The sequence below is a fragment of the Muntiacus reevesi genome, chromosome 18 (assembly GCF_963930625.1).
Source record: "Muntiacus reevesi chromosome 18, mMunRee1.1, whole genome shotgun sequence".
NCBI lineage: Eukaryota > Metazoa > Chordata > Mammalia > Artiodactyla > Cervidae > Muntiacus > Muntiacus reevesi.
The window spans coordinates 40,275,283-40,294,172 of record NC_089266.1 but is presented as its reverse complement, the minus strand read 5'-3'; the positions used below and the strand labels follow the sequence as shown (position 1 = coordinate 40,294,172).

General features: G+C 37.2%; 1 protein-coding gene across 3 annotated transcripts in view; it reads left to right on the top strand.

Annotated features, from left to right (window-relative positions):
* GOSR1 (golgi SNAP receptor complex member 1) overlaps positions 1-18,890 on the top strand; it is a 45,261-nt gene that overhangs the window by 14,501 nt on the left and 11,870 nt on the right. For 2 of the 3 annotated variants that reach the window (XM_065908821.1, XM_065908820.1), the window contains exons 6-7: positions 3,255-3,329; positions 13,370-13,399. In XM_065908821.1, the coding sequence (XP_065764893.1) occupies positions 3,255-3,329; positions 13,370-13,399 (105 nt within the window). Of the gene's footprint in view, positions 1-3,254; positions 3,330-13,369; positions 13,400-14,754; positions 16,530-18,890 lie in introns of those variants that run through there. The other variant, XM_065908823.1, reaches the window with a different exon arrangement.

Below are 18,890 nucleotides of genomic sequence, written 5' to 3'. Positions count from 1 at the left end.
CCACTGTTAGACAATATGTCAGTTGCAGTAGCAGGTAGAAATGAAAAGATTAACTTGGCCCTTTAGATGCTGGAGGGGAGTAAGCACATATTCGACTATAATGTATGTATAATACATTATATATTTATATATTGTATATAATTGTAATATATAATATATGATTATATATTAATATATATTTAATATATAATATATATAATTTATATATAATTTATATATATTGATATATAATATTTAATGTATAAATTATATTTAAATATATAATTATGTATGTTATTATATAATATATATTATATGTGTATAATATATGGCAGAATATGGTTAATGAGATGAGATATGGTAGTAATACACTCTGTGGATCACTGTTAAAGAAAGTAATATACTGTGTGGATCATGATAAACTATGGAAAATTCCTAAAGAGATGGGACTACCAGACCTCCTGACCTGCCTCTTGAGAATTCTGTATGCAGGTCAAGAAGCAGCAGTTAGAACTGGACATGGAACAGACTGGTTCCAAATTGGGAAAGGAGTACGTCAAAGCTGTATATTGTCACCCTGCTTATTTAACTTATATGCAGAGTACATCATGAGAAATGCTGGGCTGGAGGAAGCACAAGCTGGAATCAAGATTGCCGGGAGAAATATCAATAACCTCAGATATGCAGATGACACCACCCTCATGGCAGAAAGCGAAGAACTAAAGAGCCTCTTGATGAAAGTGAAAGAGGAGAGTGAAAAAGTTGGCTTAAAACTCAACATTCAGAAAACTAAGATCATGGCATCCAGTCCCATCACTTCATGGCAAATAGATGGGGAAACAATGGAAACAGTGACAGACTGTATTTTTTGGGACTCCAAAATCTCTGCAGATGGTGACTGCAGCATGAAATTAAAAGATGCTCGCTCCTTCAAAGAAAAGTTACAACCAACCTAGACAGCATATTAAAAAGCAGAGACGTTACTTTGCCAACAAAGATCCGTCCAGTCTAAGCTGTGGTTTTTCCGGTAGTCATGTATGGATGTGAGAGTTGGACTATAAAGAAAGCTGAGCACTGAAGAATTGATGCTTTTGAACTGTAGTGTTGGAGAAGACTTGAGAGTCCCTCGGACTGCAAGGGGATTCAACCAGTCCATCCTAAAGGAAATCAATCCTGAATATTCATTGGAAGAACCGATGCTGAAGCTGAAGCTTCAGTACTTTGGCTACCTGATTTGAAGAACTGACTCATTGGAAAAGACCCTGATGTTGGGAAAGAGAGAAGGCGGGAGTAGAAGGGGATAACAGAAGATGAGGTGGTTGGATGGCATCACGGACTCAATGGACAGGAGTTTGAGTAAACTCCGGGAGTTGGTGATGGACAGGGAGGCCTGGTGTGCTGCAGTCCATGGGGTCGCCAAGAGTTGGACGCGAACTTAACGACTGATAGTAGTAATAACTGATATTTAAGAATTTTTTTTTCCGAAATTACTGCTTTTTCATATATTGTTTCTTTTTTGGCTTCATATAATCTTTTGATATAGATATAAATTATTAGTCCCATTTTATAAAACTAGGTATTAGGAGTCTTGTTTGAGGTTAACTGGTTCATGGACTTCCCAGGTGGCTCAGTGGTAAAGAATCTGCCTGCCAAGCAGTAGACATGGTTTCAATCCAATTCCTGGGTTTGGAAGATCCCCTGGAGAAGGAAATGGCAATCCACTCCAGTATTTTGCCTGGGAAATCTCATGGACTGAGGAGCTTCGGTAGGCTCCATGGGGTTGCAAAAGAGTCGGACAAGACTGACCAACTAAACAATATTAGTCTTCCAAGTCCAGTGTGGTGTTGGTTATATTGTGCAGCTTTTCCTGGTGTTTTCTTTCCTGCTGCACTTTGCACATTAGAACCTACTCTCAGGTAGTGGTTCACTTTTAATGGCATGACCCCCTTTTGTCTCACTGCAGTATATGTGCAGTTATTTGAATTTTTTTGTTGTGGTTCTTGATATTTTGTAAGTAAAGAATTGAAACTTGAAAATGTTAGTAGTAATGATACAAAGCATTTTCTTGTAAATTGTAATGAACTGAAGACCCTGATGCTGGGAGGGATTGGGGGCAGGAGAAGGGGACGACAGAGGATGAGATGGCTGGATGGCATCACTGACTCGATGGACATGAGTTTGAGTAAACTCTGGGAGTTGGCGACGGACAGGGAGGCCTGGCGTGCTGCGATTCATGGGGTCGCAAAGAGTCGGACACAACTGGAGCGACTGAACTGACTGATTGACTGACTGAAGGCCAGGATAGAAATCCTGAGGTACTCCACAGTTGGCAGATCCGTAGCATCCTTTTAGGGAAACATTCCATTTCAGTGGCTTCCCTATCTCATGTGCTGTGTCATAATCAATCAGGAGTATTTTTCCCACTTGGGGAAAATAAAGACGAGGACATAATAGAGAAAGAAAGGAAAAGGCTTTAAAAAAGCCCCTGCTTTTCTCATCTTTTACAGTATCCTCTCAAACCTCACTCTGCAAGATGGACGATACAAAGTTTCTTAAAGACAGTGTTCTTCCACACCCCGTGACACTGCATATGCAATCCTTCCTTCCTGAAATAATCCTCCACTTTTTACAGCTGTAAATTATCACTTGTTCTGTAGGGTATCCTTTATGGATTTTCTCTGTTTAAGAAGGTTTCTGTATTTCCCACAAGCTCTCTAATCTACCTTCTGCCCTATAGTAATGACTACTCTCTTCTTTTGTATATAAATATTATAGTAGTAGTCCCTATTACACGGAATTAAAATTAAATTTATGTACCTTTCTAAACTGTGAACAACTCATGGCTAAGTAGCATGTTTTACTGTTAGAATGTGTGGTAGCTAACAGATGTTGAATAAATATTTGCTGAGTTAATGAATAAACTAATGAATGTATATTCTCTTTTCATGTACTTTAGGGAGTTGGACTTTTTGGCAACTGATAGAAAATATACATTTTTAGATGTTATCAAATGTATATATAAAATTTAAAAAAAGAAAAGTAAGATTTTTGTCTAAGAATGTTGGATTATTTCGGTGAAAAATAAATTCTTAAGCTGGAGAGCCATGCATATTTATCTATCACAGATGCCATTTTTAAAAGGAGATAAAAAGGTTTATACATTTTAGTTGTATATGGAGAGGCTCAATTTGTCCACTTTGGATATTACTGGAGTAATCACTTAATCCTTTTTTATAGTGTCTGCCAAAAACGTTCTAAAATTTTCTTTCTTCTAGGTCTTATAAAAGTGGGTCTGGAGTAAACAACAGAAGAACTGAACTATTTTTGAAAGAACATGACCACCTTCGAAAGTAGGTATTACTGAATAAATGCATACTGTGTGGTACATACTTATTAATTTATTTACATATATAGCAAACATTTTATGCTGTTTATTCTAGTGAATGCTTTACCAATGCTAATTCATTTAATTCTTCTAATGATCCTATTTGGTAGAAATAGAATTACAACGTTTCTGACCATAATTAGGAAAGATAGGATGCTATCAAATATATACACAAATGTCTGCTTTCACATTACTTATTTGTTAATGTAATATGTAACTGTAATATGTCTTTTATTACCTTAATGTTTGTTTTCTTTAGCAAGTCTATTGCCCTAATACTTTGTCTACTATTGTAGATTAATAGTAATAATATAGATACTGACTTGTATTTGAATGGCCTGATACTACTTATATATGTAAAGAAGCTTTATAAAGGGTAGTTAGCCATACATCAAATTCAAAGAAAATATCTTTTCTAAGAACTCAAAATACTTAAAAACTTGGATGAACTGTATGTGTGTGTGTACACACACACACACACACACACACACACACACACACATATATATATAAAAATGTATGTATATATATATTTTAAAACAAGCCACCCTACTCTATTCCTGCTTCATCTAGTTTTCTTCTGAAATATACTGGTTTCTTTAATTATTTTCTTTTTATTTTGTTATAGAACCTAAGGTTCAGAAAATTACTTAATCTCTCTGAACTCAGCCTCTAAACACTGGAATAGCTAATAACCATGATAGTTAAATGACATGACTTATGCTTTTGTTGCTAAATGTCGTAAATTAGTCATGTCCATACAAGCTTAATGTACTGTTCAATTTACTTTTCTTTGAAGATCACCACTTTAAACATGAACTGTTGAAATCAGAACGTGGAAAGATCAAGACCATTTTAGTAGAAGTCTGGCTACTTCTAGTGTCAGAAAGTTTTTAAAAAGTGTTTTTTTCTTAATATGTTAAATATTATTGATTGGCACAAGGGGGCAGTCTTTCCTAGAGTAGCATAGTTATAGCTATGGTAGTTCTTTTTGTATTTGATAAAGACCACCAAAAAAGAATTTTGCATTATATCTGAAAATATATTAATATATTCTTTGGGTACAAAGTAATTTAAGGAATAGGATACTCAGGTAGCATAAAAATAAAGATGAGCTTGCATTAACATTTTTATATTCATCAACCCCAAAAGAAGTTAAAGAGAAATGCAGTTGTTTACTTTAAGGATGATTTGATGCTGAGAAGAGTTTATCAGTTATGTAAATTAATATTCTTTATTTCAGAACACATTGTCATAAATTTTATATGAAAATTTTTACTTTTGCACTCATTTTAGTAATTCAAAGAAAACCCTTCCCACTGTCCATTTTACTGGGGGAAAAATATATTAGTTTAGGGTCACACAGCTTAAATGATGTGTTTAGGGTTATAAAAAAATAGCAGTAAGATTGGCTATCAAAAGGTATTTTCCATTTTTGTTTCTCGGGTGATTTTATGTAGGATATACTTTACATATATTCCTTTCAGCATTCTTGTGAAAAAGTTTGTATGTGCTCATTCTATACAGAAAGAAACTGAGGCAGGATGAAGTTGAGTGGAATATGAGCTGATGAGTGGAATATGACCTGATGACGTTGAGAGGAGCTGTTAAGTTACATAATAGATTATTTCGTATTGGTATACAAGGTTTTTTTAGAGATTTCAGAAACAAAGGATAAAATGCTACCTTAATATTTCATATTCTTTATGACTCAGGTAGGTTTTTATGATTTCAATCCTTTTATACCATTTATCAAAAGAACAACAAATGGAAACTGATTCCTCACATTTCCTCCTAGGCTTTCTGTTTCTTCTGTAAACAAATTTGTTGACATTAAAAATAATGTTTTTTTTACACCAGAATATTTGTTAAAATACTTTGGGGGGAAAGAAGAAGCAAAAACTGTCTCCCCATTAAACTTGACTTCCCATGTATATTGTTTGTAATGAAGACAGTGTGGTATTGGTGAAAGAACAGACAGATAGATCAGTGGAACAGAAGAGAAAATCCAGAAACAGACACACAAATATAGTCAGTCTTTGACAGAAGAGTAGAGGCAGTTCTATGGAGAAGAGTCTTTTGAATAAGTGGTGTGAGAACAACCAGACATCAACATGCAAAACAATTAATATAGACAGTGACATTATACCTTTCCCCGAAATAACTCAGAACAGATCATAGATCTAAATATAAAGTACAAAACTACTAGAAGTTTTATAACACAGGAGAAATTCTAGGTAACATTGAGTTTGGCAATTTGTTTTTAGATGCAATGCCAAAAACATCGTGAACAAAAAAGTTAAGATTGACTTCATTAAAATGAAAAACTTCTGCTCTCCCAAAGACACTGTCAAGATGATGACGTGGACTGGAAGAACATATTTGTAAAACATATTTGATAAAGGACTGTTATCCAGTATACACAGAGAACTCTTAATTAAAACTCAACAGTTTCAGTTCAGTTCAGTCCCTCAGTCATGTCCAACTCTTTGTATCCCTGTGGACTACAGCAGCCCAGGCCTCCCTGTCCATCACCAACTACTGGAGTCTACTCAGATTCCTGTCCATTGAGTCCGTGATGCCATCCAGCTATCTCATCCTCTGTCATCCCCTTCTCCTCCCGCCTTCTCTCTTTCCCAACATCAGGGTCTTTTCCAGTGAGTCAGTTCTTCGCATCGGGCGGCCAAAGTACTGGAGTTTCAGCTTCAACATCAGTCCTTCCAATGAATATTCAGGACTGATTTCCTTTAGGATGGACTGGTTGAATCTCCTTGCAGTCTGAGGGACTCTCAAGTCTTCTCTAACACCACAGTTCAAAAGCATCAATTCTTCAGCACTCAACTTTCTTTATAATCCAACTCTCACATCCATACATGACTACTGGAAAAACCATAGCTCTCACTACATGGACTTCTGTTGGCAAAGTAATGTCTCTGCTTTTTAATATACTGTCTAGGTTGGTTGTAACTTTTCTTTCAAGGAGCGAGCATCTTTTAATTTCATGGCTGCAGTCACCATCTGCAGTGATTTTGGAGTCCCAAAAAATAAAGTCACTGTTTCCACAATACATGAACCATGAACTTCCAGATGTTCAAGCTGGATTTAGAAAAGGTAGAGGAATCAGAGATCAAATTGCCAACATCCGCTGGATCATCGAGGAAACAAGAGACTTCCAGAAAAATATCTATTTCTGCTTTATTGACTGTGTCAAAGCCTTTGACTGTGTGGATCACGATAAACTGTGGAAAATTCTGAAGGAGGTGGGAATACCAGACCACATGACCTGCCTCTTGAAAAACCTGTATGCAGGTCAGGAAGCAACAGTTAAAACTGGACATGAAACAACAGCCTGGTTCCAAATAGGAAAAGGAGTACGTCACGGCTGTATATTGTCACCCTGCTTATTTAACTTATATGCAGAGTACATCATGAGAAAGGCTGGGCCTGAGGAAGCACATGCTGGAATAGGATAGCCGGGAGAAATACCAGTAACCTCAGATATGCAGATGACACCACCCTTATGGCAGAAAGTGAAGAAGAACTAAAAGAGCCTCTTGATGAAAATGAAAGAGGAGAGTGAAAAAGTTGACTTTAAAGCTCAACATTCAGAAAACTAAGATCATGGCATCCAGTCCCATCACTTCATGGCAGATAGATGGGGAAACAGTGGAAACAGAGAGACTTTATATTTGGGGGCTCCAAAATCACTGCAGATGGTGATTGCAGCCATGAAATTAAAAGACCCTTACTCCTTGGAAGGAAAGTTATGACCAACCAGGATAGCATGTTAAAAAGCAGAGACATTACTTTGTCAACAAAGGTCCGTCTAGTCAAGGCTATGGTTCTTCCAGTAGTCATGACGTGAGAGTTGGACTATAAAGAAAGCTGAGCACCGAAGAATTGATGCTTTTGAACTGTGGTGTTGGAGAAGACTCTTGAGAGTCCCTTGGACTGCAAGGAGATCCAACCAGTCCATCCTAAAGGAGATCAGTCCTGGGTGTTCATTGGAAGGTCTGATGTTGAAGCTGAAACTCCAATACTTTGGCCCCCTGATGCGAAGAGCTGACTCATTTGAAAAGACCCTGATGCTGGGAGAGATTGAGGGCAGGAGGAGAAGGGAACGACAGAGGATAAGATGGTTGGATGGCATCACTGACTCAATGGACGTGGGTGTGGGTGGACTCTGGGAGTTGGTGATGGACGGGGAGGCCTGGCATGCTACAGCTCATGGGGTCACAAAGAGTTGGACATGACTGAGTGACTTAACTGAACTGTTTCCCCATATATTTGCCGTGAAGTGATGGGATCGCATGCCATGAGCTTAGTTTCCTGAATGTTGAGTTTTAAGCCAACTTTTTTACTCTTCTCTTTCACTTTCATTAAGAGGCTCTTTAGTTCCTTTTTGCTTTCTGCCATAAGGGTGGTGCTGTAATCTGAGGTTATTGATATTTCTCCCGGCAGTCTTGATGCCAGCTCGTGCTTCATCCAGCCCAGCATTTCTCATGATGTCCTCTGCATATAAGTTAAATAAGCAGGGTGACAATATACAGCTTTGATGTACTCCTTTCCCAATTTGGAACCAGTCTGTTGTTCCATGTCCAGTTGTAACTGTTGCTTCTTGACCTGCATACAGATTTCTCAAGAGGCAAGTTATGTGGTCTGGTATTCCCATCTCTTGAAGAATTTTCCACAGTTTGTTGTGATCCGCATAATCAAAGGCTTTGGCATAGTCAGTAAAGCAGAAGTAGATGTTTTCTGGAACTCTGTTGCTTTTTCAGTGACCCAGCGGATGTTGGCAATTTGATCTCTAGTTCCTCTGCCTTTTCTAAATCCAGCTTGAACATTTGGAAATTCACAGTTCACGTGCTGTTGAAGCCTGGCTTGGAGAATTCTGAGTATTACTTTGCTAGTGTGTGAGATGAGTGCAATTGTGTGGTGGTTTGAGAATTCTTTGGCATTGCCTTTCTTTGGGATTGGAATGAAAACTGACCTTTTCCAGTCCTGTGGCCACTGCTCAGTTTTCCAAATTTGCTGGCATATTGAGTGCATGCAGCACTTTCACAGCATCGTCTTTTAGGATTTGAAATAGCTCAACTGGAATTCCATCACATCCACTAGCTCTGTTCGTAGTGATGCTTCCTAAGGCCCACTTGACTTTGCATTCCAGTATGTCTGGCTCTAGGTGAGTGACCACACCATCGTGATTATCTGGGTCTTGAAGATCTTTTTGGTATAGTTCTTCTGTGTATTCTTGCCACCTCTTCTTAATATCTTCTGCTTCTGTTAGGTCCATACCATTTCTTTACTTTATTGTGTTCATCTTTGCATGAAATGTTCTTTTGGTGTCTTTGATTTTATTGAAGAGATCTCTAGTCTTTCCCATTCTATTGTTTTCCTCTATTTCTTTGCATTGATTGCTGAGGAAGGCTTTCTTTTCTCTCCTTGCTATTCTTTGGATCTCTGCATTCAAGCGGGTATATCTTTCCTTTTCTCCTTTGCCTTTGCCTTTTGTTTCTCTTCTTTTCAGAGCTATTTATAAGGCCTCCTCAGACAACCATTTTGCCTTTTTGCATTTCTTTTTTTGGGGTTGGTCTTGATCACTGCCTCGTGTACAATGGCACGAACCACCATCCATAGTTCATCAGGCACTCTATCAGATCTAATCCCTTGAATCTATTTGTCACTTCCACTGTAAGGGTTTTGGTTTAGCTCATACCTGAATGATCTGGTGGTTTTCCGTACTTTTTTCAATTTAAGTCTAAATTTGGCAATAAGGAGTTCATGATCTGAGCCACAGTCAGCTCCCTGTCTTGTTTTTGCTGACTGTATAGAGCTGCTCCATCTTTGGCTGCAAAGAATATAATCAGTCTGATTTTGATATTGACCGTCTGGTGATGTCCATGTGTAGAGTGTTCTCTTGTGTTGTTGGAAGAGGGTGTTTGCTATGACCAGTGCATTCTCTTGGCAAAACTCTATTAGCCTTTGCCCTGCTTCATTCTGTACTCCAAGGCCAAATTTGCCTGTTACTCCATGTGTCTTGACTTCCTACTTTTGCATTCCAGTTCCCTATAATGAAAAGGACATCTTTTTGTGGTATTAGTTCTAGAAGGTCTTGTAGGTCTTCATAGACCTACAACCTCAGCTCTTCAGCAGTACTGGGCGGGGCATAGACTTGGATTACTGCGGTATTGAATGGTTTGCCTTGGAAACAAACAGAGATCATTCTGTTGTTTTTGAGATTGCATCCAAGTACTGCATTTCGGACTCTCTTGTTGACTATGATGGCTACTCCATTTCTTCTAAGGGATTCTTGCCCACAGTAGTAGATATAATGGTCATCTGAGTTAAATTCACCCATTCCAGTCCATATTAGTGTGCTGATTCCTAAAATTTCGATGTTCACTCTTTCTGTTTGGCCACTTCCAATTTGCCTTGATTCGTGGACCTAACATTCCAGGTTCCTAACAGTCCAGGTTCTATGCTCTTTACAGCGTTGGGCTTTACTTCCATCACCAGTCACATCCACAACTAGGTGGTGGTTTTGCTTTGGGTCCATCTCTTCCTTCTTCCTGGAATTATCTCTCCACTGATCTCCAGTAGCATATTGGGCACCTACCAACCAGGGGAGTTCATCTTTCAGTGTCCTATCTTTTTGCCTTTTCATACTGTTCATGGGGTTCTCAAGGCAAGAATACTGAAATTTAAAAGTGGGCAAAAGATCCAAACAGGTATCTCATCTGAGATGATAAGCAGCTGGCAAAGAACCATGTGAAAACTGCTCAGCATTGTATGTCATTAGGGAATTGCAAACTAAAACTACTGGATACTACCATATACCTGTTAGAATGACTAAAATCAAAAACATTGACACCACCAAATGGAGCAATAGGAATTCTTATTACTGGTGGGAAATATAAAGCCACTTGTAATCATAAATCATAAAAAAAAAAACTTGAAATCATAAAAAACAGCCACTTTGGAAGCCAGTTTGGCAGTTTTTCTTAAAAAGCTAAATAGTTTTACCATACCATCCCGCAGTCACAGCCCTAAACAAATTGAAAATACATCTAAGTAAAAACCTGCCCATGAATGTTCATAGCTGCTTTACTTCTAATTGCCAAAAGTTGGAAGCAACCAAGATGTCTTTCAAAAAGTAAATGGATAAACAACCTATTAAGTACATACATTCGATGGACTGTTATTCAGTGATATAAGAAATAGGCTCAAGCCCCAAAAGATACAGAGGAACCTAAAATACATAAAAGAAGTCAGTCTTCTTTTTTGTATACGTCATATTATATAATTCCAGTTACATAACAAAGGCATGATCAACTGTTGTCATGGGTTCAGAGTGGGAAGAGGAAGAAAAAATAGGAGGAATTGGAGCACAGGAGATATTTGGGGCAGTGAAACTATTCTATATCATACTGTAATGGTGGATACATGACATGACATTATACGCTTGTAAAACCCATAGACCTGTACAACTGCAAAGAGTAAACCCTAATGTAAACTGTGAACTTTAGTTAATAATGTATCGATATTGGTTCATCAGTTATAACAAGTGTACCACAGTAATAATATAAGATGTTAATAGTAGGTGTGGGAGGATGGGTATATGGACTGTTACTTTTTGCTGAATATTTCTGCAAACTTAAAACTGTTCTAAAAAGTCTACTGATTTTTTGTTTAAATAGAAAATGTAACTTTCTGATTTCATTGCTAATAATTCAGCTTTTATTTTTCTCTTTTTTCTCCCCTTGACTGAACTGGGAAGAATTCTGTCAGGTGCTTAACTCTGTCTCTAGGTAACTTCAGTTCAGTTCAGTTCAGTTTGGTCACTCAGTCGTGTCCAACTCTTTGTGACCCCATGAACCACAGCACGCCAGGCCTCCCTGTCCATCACCAACTGCCGAAGTCCACCCACACCCATGTCCATTGAGTCAGTGATGCCATCCAACCATCTCATCCTCTGTCGTCCCCTTCTCCTCCTGCCCTCAATCTTTCCCAGCATCAGGGTCTTTTCAAATGAGTCAGCTCTTTGCATCAAGTGGCCAAAGTACTGGAGTTTCAGCTTCAACATCAGTCCCTCCATTGAACACCCAGGACCGATCTCCTGTAGGATGGACTGGTTGGATCTCCTTGCAGTCCAAGGGACTCTCAAGAGTCTTCTCCAACACCATAGTTCAAAAGTATCAATTCTTCGGCGCTCAGCTTTCTTCACAGTCCAACTCTCACATCCACACATGACCACTGGAAAAACCATAGCCTTGACTAGACGGACCTTTGTTGACAAAGTAATGTCTCTGCTTTTTAACATGCTATCCTGGTTGGTCATAACTTTCCTTCCAAGGAGTAAGGGTCTTTTGATTTCATGGCTGCAGTCACCATCTGCAGTGATTTTGGAGCCCAGAAAAATAGTCAGCCACTGTTTCCACTGTTTCCCCATCTATTTGCCATGAAGTGATGGGACCAGATGCCATGATCTTAGTTTTCTGAATGTTGAGTTTTAAGCCAACTTTTCACTCTCTTTCACTTTCATCAAGAGGCTCTTTAGTTCTTCTTCACTTTCTGTGTTAATGGAAGAGTGGTTACAAATGATTTCTACGTTCATCTTTGTTTTTTCTGTATTTTCCAAATGTTATCTGTAATATAAAACTCTGTTAGTACTTAGCTTTTTATGTCCTACTATAGCTTAATAGTATTGTTCAGATATCTTAGAAGATATTTATATAAAAGTAAATAAGGCATAGGGTCCCTCTGGTTAACTATAAGTAGGTGGAATACTGAAATCACTGCAGTGCTTGCTGTAAATTATCTCATTGGTTGGTGACAACTTCATCAGATTTTTTTTTACAGTTTACAAAGGGATCAGTTTTTAAGTTTTATTTATTACATACTTGCTTGTTTGTTTTCTTGCTTGCTTACTCATTTACTTGTTTATTCTTTTATTCACCTCCTCTTTTAAAAGATTCTTATTAGTTATTAACCTAAATGGTTTTGCCATATTCTTACATTTTGTTAAACTGCTTTAAAATATGTGCTTGAAATTTGTATCATTTGCAGTTTGTGTATTGAGGGAAGTGAATTCCTTTTTAAACAGAATTAATATCTAAGTGTGGCTTTAGTGATTCCTTGGTACAGTTATTGATGACGAAATTTAGCTCATTGTTCTCAGCTAGTTTAAATTGGTTTCTTGAAAGAAACAGAAACTTATTGCTTAATCATAGACAATAGGTGCCTCTTTGGAATACCTCTGGGCTGTTATGAAGTATTTGTTTACGAAGGATGATTCCACTTGATTATATATTACGTATCCCCAAAGGAGAGTAATTTTAAATTGTTTTTACTAGATTATGCTGTCTTTATGCCAAATGGATACATATGTCTGGGAGTTTGTTTTTCTTTCCGCTATAAAGCTGCCCTTTTACCAAGCTTAGCTACCTGTGCATTCCTCCCTAAAATGGATTTTTTGGAGGAGTCTTTCTTTCCAGTATTTGATGCATAAGTAGAAATGTTTTACCGATCAATGGTGCATTGGTATCTTTATTCAGATTCTTGAATTCTAAAGTGTGCCAAGCTGAGATTTGATTTTGTTTTTCAAAAAAGGAAGAAATTTTAAGATGTAGATAATCACTGCTTATAGGCATTGAAACTATATTGCCTATCCTGTCTCAACAATTTGGCTGTAATTCTGAAGTTTTGGATAGACAGTGGTGACAACTTGGAGCTATCTAGATTAAAGAAGTAGTTTTATTTTTTTGTGCTCTCATTAAGTATCTCTGTGGAAGAAATAGATTTAAGCCTACAAATTAAGATGAAAACAATATATGTGGATTAACTAATTTCAGAGTCCAGAATTTTCTCTAGCTGATTTCAAAAGTCTGGGTGTTTTCACATAAATGACTGCAAAAATAATCTATCTGTAAAATGTAGAAAAATTAAGTGCAAGTTTTAAATGTGGTTTTAATAATTCCAGAATTTGAATTTTCTTTTTATTTGCAGCTCAGATCGTCTAATAGAAGAGACAATAAGGTAGGAAAAATGGGGTTTTTTTGTTTGTATACATATTAATGAACAGATGAAGTTAATCCTATAACTAGAATTAAAGTCAGTTAATCTTCCTTAAAGATGGGAATTTTATTACTTGGTAATGTATTTTTACTATGACTTCCCCTTGTAAGATACTTGAAGCCTAAAACATTTGTTTTGGAGCTATTGGCATTAGGGATTTTTACCTAGTGAATTCATTCTCAATATTTTCAGCCTCTGTCTTTTTTTATTCTCACTTTTTAATGGAAAACAGTTTTGAACATGTGATTTGTTAAGTATCTTATGTGTAACATTTATGTAGACTTGGTTTCTGTCATAGCAGCTATAGAAAGTCTGCAGTAATTAGTCTTATCTGTAATAATATTGAAGTAACTTCTTGTTTAAGGTAAGGGAAACTTGTTTGTTCATTTTAACTGCTTAATTCTCTAGGTTTGATAAATTTTTAAATACCTATTTTAAGACAGTAAAAAAAAAAAAGTTAACTGGTAATGGTCTCAACTCTTCAAAATTAAGCACTGTCTAAAGCACTTTTTCAGGAAAGGTAGCATGAAATACATAGAAACAACAAACATTTGTATTCTTATCATAGACTTTGGTATTGTGTTCAGGGCTTCCCAGATGGTGAAGACCCTGCCTGCCAGTGCAGGAGACGTAAGAGACATGGGTTCGATCCCTGGGTTGGGAAAATCCCCTGGAGGAGGGCATGGCAGCCCACTCCAGTTTTCTTGCTGGAGAATCCCATGGACAGAGGAGCCTGGAGGGCTGTAGTCCATAGAGTCGCAAAGAGTTGGACCCAGCTGAAGCAACTTAACATGCATTGTGTTCAAGGGTTGCACATGCTATATGTTGTTTAATCTCCTCAGTAACTCATGAGATAGGCACTGATCACTAGATACTATCTTCAATACAAAAGAGAAGTTAAAGTAAGTAATTTGCCCCTAATCACATTACTAACAAATAGTATTGAGGATTCAGATCCTCAAACTTGAGTCAATACCTCTAGAGCAGGAGCTCTGTCTAAACCACTACTACATTTTCTGCCTTATTGAAAGAGGATGAGCTTGGGAGTATGATTTGGTTTGAAACCTGACTGTGTTACTTAATTAGATCTCTGTTCTTGAACAAGTTTCTTGGAATCTTCATGTTCTTATGTGTTTAAAAATACAGAATTCATAATACCTACCCTAAAAGATTGTTGTGAAGATTAAAGATAATATAAGTAAAAAGATAATATAAGTAAAACCCTTGAGTCGAGAAGATCCCCTGGCTGCTACTAAGTTAATTTAAATGGCAGCTCTATTATTAATAATTTTTAACTGTTTATTTTGATATTTCAGGTTTCAGGAAAGTTCCAGTGGTACTAAGAGTTTACACATACCTTTTACCTTAGATTCCACAAATGTTATCATTTTGCCACATTTACTTTTTCACTGTTTTTTTTCTGAACTACTTGTAAATAAGTTCCAGGCATGATGCCTCTTTACCTCTAAATATTTCAGTTTCAGTGTTCATATCATGAAATTTTTATGTTGAAATGAGCTCATGGATTCTTATTCTATTCAGTGGATTATAGTATGTTCCTATAATTGAAAATCATAAATTATAATTTTATAATAAGATGAATTTATCATATCTTGGAATTTTGTTTGAAGTTCATGCACTGAGTCTTCCACCTCTCCACAGTTTTCACAAAATTGCTTAATTGTTGACTGAAATATCTCCCTTGTGGCTCATTTGCCTTCATCAGTGCATGAAGTTGGGTCACATTTTATCAGGGATTCTTTTCAAGTTTCCCCATAATTCTAGCTGTAAAGTTTTCCTTTTCCTTTTGGAGCTACATTTTAAAAACATTGTACACAACTGAATATAAACTGGCATCAATTTGTTGAAAAGACCTAATATTTATAAGTTTATTCTTAAGCTTTAAATGTATAATTAGTATTATCTATTGTTGAAAAAATGGCTTCCCAGGTGTCTCATTGGTAAAGAATCCACCTGCCAAGCAGGAGATGTGGGCTGGATCCTTGAGTCTAGAAGATCCCCTGGAGAAGGAAATGGCAACCCACTCCAGTATTCTTGCCAGGAAAATCCCATGGACAGAGGAGCCTGGTGGGCTACAATCCATGGGGTCGCAAAAGAGTTGGATACAACTGGACAACTAAATAGCAATTGTTAAAAAAAAAAAAAAAAAAAAATGTCTGAGTTTAGTTCACAGGATAGGTGAGAATGTTGAAGTTCCAGTAATCATCAATGATTTATCATTTTAAAAGCATTATTATTTGGAATTTGTTTTGTTCCTGCATATATTTGACCCTTGAAATAACAACAGCCTAGATTTCACTCCAGTTGACTCCAGATGATGGAATGAGATAGGAAAGGATATCTAGATATACTTTGTGTGGTACTGGAAATCATGCATATTCAACAAGATAATAACATAATGTTTGATGATAATATCTGTTCTCTAAGGAATACAAAGTGCTTTGCGGGAATTATTTTTTAATTTTCTCTACTTCTGAGTCAGAGTGCATAGGAGATAGTGATAGTCCCAGTTTAAGAAAACAGAGGAATATATGATTCAAAGATTGTTGCTCAGCCCAGGTTTGAATTGTTGCTTTTTTCAAGGCTATAGTACCTATTTTTAAATACCTGGTAAAGTAAATTTACTATAAAACAACTACATTTTAAATGTATCATATTCTATCATAGATAGACACTTAACCTGAAAAATTAGGAATAAGAACTAGTGATACAAATGATGTTGTTAGTTTCACTCTTCTTATGATCTTCTTGGATCTAAAATTCAATGGGAAGGCGAGGGTGGGATAATTTGAGAGAATAGCATTGAAACATGTACATTACCATATGTGAAATAGATGACAGTGCAAATTCAATGCATGGAGCAGGGCACCCAAGGCCGGTGCTTTGGGACAACCCAGAGGGATAGGGTGCAGAGAGAGCTTCAGGATTGGGGGGGCACATATATGCCTGTGGCCAATTCACATTGATGTATGGCAAAAACCATCACTATATTGTAAAGTGATTATCCTCCAATTAAAATCAATTAATTAAAAAAATAAAATTTAGTGTGTTATAAAATTGACATTGCCTGCCTCTTTCTGCTCGAAGCTTGACTGGCTGTGCTTTAGACCTGGTGCATTCACTGTCTGGGTCCTGGGATATCTTTTTACCATTATCCTACAGTGACCTCCTTAAATGGAATCACTTATTTCTAGGATTTACTGTCTTCTACTTTCTTAGTTTATCCCCTCATTATGTTGGACCATGTTCTTTAGTAGCTTCCTCAGAAAGAATAAGAAGTAAATGTTTTGGACTTTACACATCTCAAAAAAGTTTTTATTCTACCCATATTCTTTTTTTTTTTTCTCAATTTTATTTATTTTATTTTTGACTGCACTAGGTCTTTGCTGCTGTTCATGGGCTTTCTCTAGTTGTGGTGGACGAAGGCTACTCTTCATTGCAGTGCACGGGCTTCTCATTGTGGTAGCTTCTCTTGTTGCAGAGCACAGCCCCTAGGCACACAGGCTCAGTAGTTGGCAGCCAGCAGGCCCTAGAGTGCGGGCTCAGTGGTTGTGACGCATGAGCTTAGTTGCTCCACGTGTGGAATCATCCTGGACTAGGGATCAAACCCCTGTCTCCTGCATTGGCAGGCAGATTCCCATCCACCGGGCCCAGGGAAGTCCCTGTTCTACCCATATTATTGATTCATTGTTTAGCTAAAAATCAGAATTGTAGGTTGAAAATAATTTTCACATTTTTTAAGGCATTGTTTCCAGTACTGCTCTTTAAGTCTAATCCCAAATAAAATTTTATGTCCTTCGTAAATGATGGGCTTCCCTTGTGGCTCAGCTGGTAAAGAATCCACCTGTAATGCGGGAGACCTGGGCTCGATCCCTGGGTTGGGAAGATCCCCTGGAGAAGGGAAAGGCTACCCACTCCAGTATTCTGGCCTGGAAAATTCCACGGACAGTATAAGTCCATGGGTTCACCAGGAGTCAGACACGACTGAGCAACTTTCACTTTCCGTAAGATATGCTTTTTTCCTCTGGAATCTTTTAGGATCATCCCTTTTCCCCTATGTTTTTGTTTGTGTTTAATCTCACCATGATGAGGTTGACATGCATCATTTTTAGTCTATTTGGTGGGCTTTTACAATCTGAAAACTTATCTTTATATCTGAGAAATTTTCTTATATTTATCATTCCCTCCTTCTTCTTGATCCTTCTTTTTAAAAATGTGTGCAATTTATATTTGTCAAATATACCTAAATAAAGCAGGGAAGAAAAAGAATTCACCTAAAATACAGCCACTACATTAGTTAATAATTTGGTGTGTTTCCATATTTTTCTCTATGTAGCTCTTCGTATCTATGTAAAATGATTTTTAAAATATTAATATATTCATTTAAAAAGGCAGACACATGTATAGTCATGCATTTAGAAAGAGTGGAATGATACTAATCATAGCACGTTAGTTTGTGCCATCACCTAACTTGTCCATGACTTAAAACAGTAAGTTGTAAGAGGGTCATATGGTAAGTGTTAACCCCTCAAAAGGGAAAGGGGGTTGCTTGTAGAATACTAGTTATAGATACTGCAAGTGGGGTTCCTATTCTTGACCAAGGATAAGAATTGGGTGGTGGAAATATGTGATGATCTAGGGAGCTGCCCTACTGTAGCCAGTTACTGAATGGTGGAACAACAACATCCTTTTTTCCTGGTTCCTTTTATCTTTCAATTTATATTTTTTTGAAGTATAGTTACTGTTGTTGTTCAGTTGCTAAGTCATGTCTGACTCTTCGTGACCCCATGGACTGCAGCATGCCAGGCCTCCCTGTCCCTCATTATCTCCTGGAGTTTGCCCAAATTGATGTCCATTGCGTCAGTGGTGCCATCCAACCATCTCATCCTCTGTCACCCTCTTCTCCTTTTGCCTTCAATCTTTCCTAGCATTGGGGTCTTTTCCAGTGAGTTGGCATCTCACATCAGGTGGACAAAGTATTGGAGTTTCATTTGTCCTTCCAGTTAATATTCAGGGTTGATTTCCTTTAGGATTAACTGGTTGGATGTTCTTGTAGTCCAAAAGACTTTTAAGAGTCTTCTCCAGCACATTTTGAAAACATCAGTTCTTTGGCACTTAGCCTTCTTTATGGTCCATCTCTCAAATCCATACATGGCTACTGGAAAACCGTAGCTTTGACTGTATGGACCGTTGTCGGCAAAGTGATATCTCTGCTTTTTAATATGCTGTCTAGTTGGTTCTCAAATAGAATTTTGGAATATAATCTTTTCATAAATTAAGGGCTGGTTGTATATAAATATTTTGTGATATGTTACACTTTTGATTCTATTTTTATAATTGTAATTCCCTACTTCCCTCTCAAAGAGTTTTTCCTGATTAAGGATATTTTGGTAGTTGACCCCTTCTAAAACCATTTTAAGAAGCTTTTGTA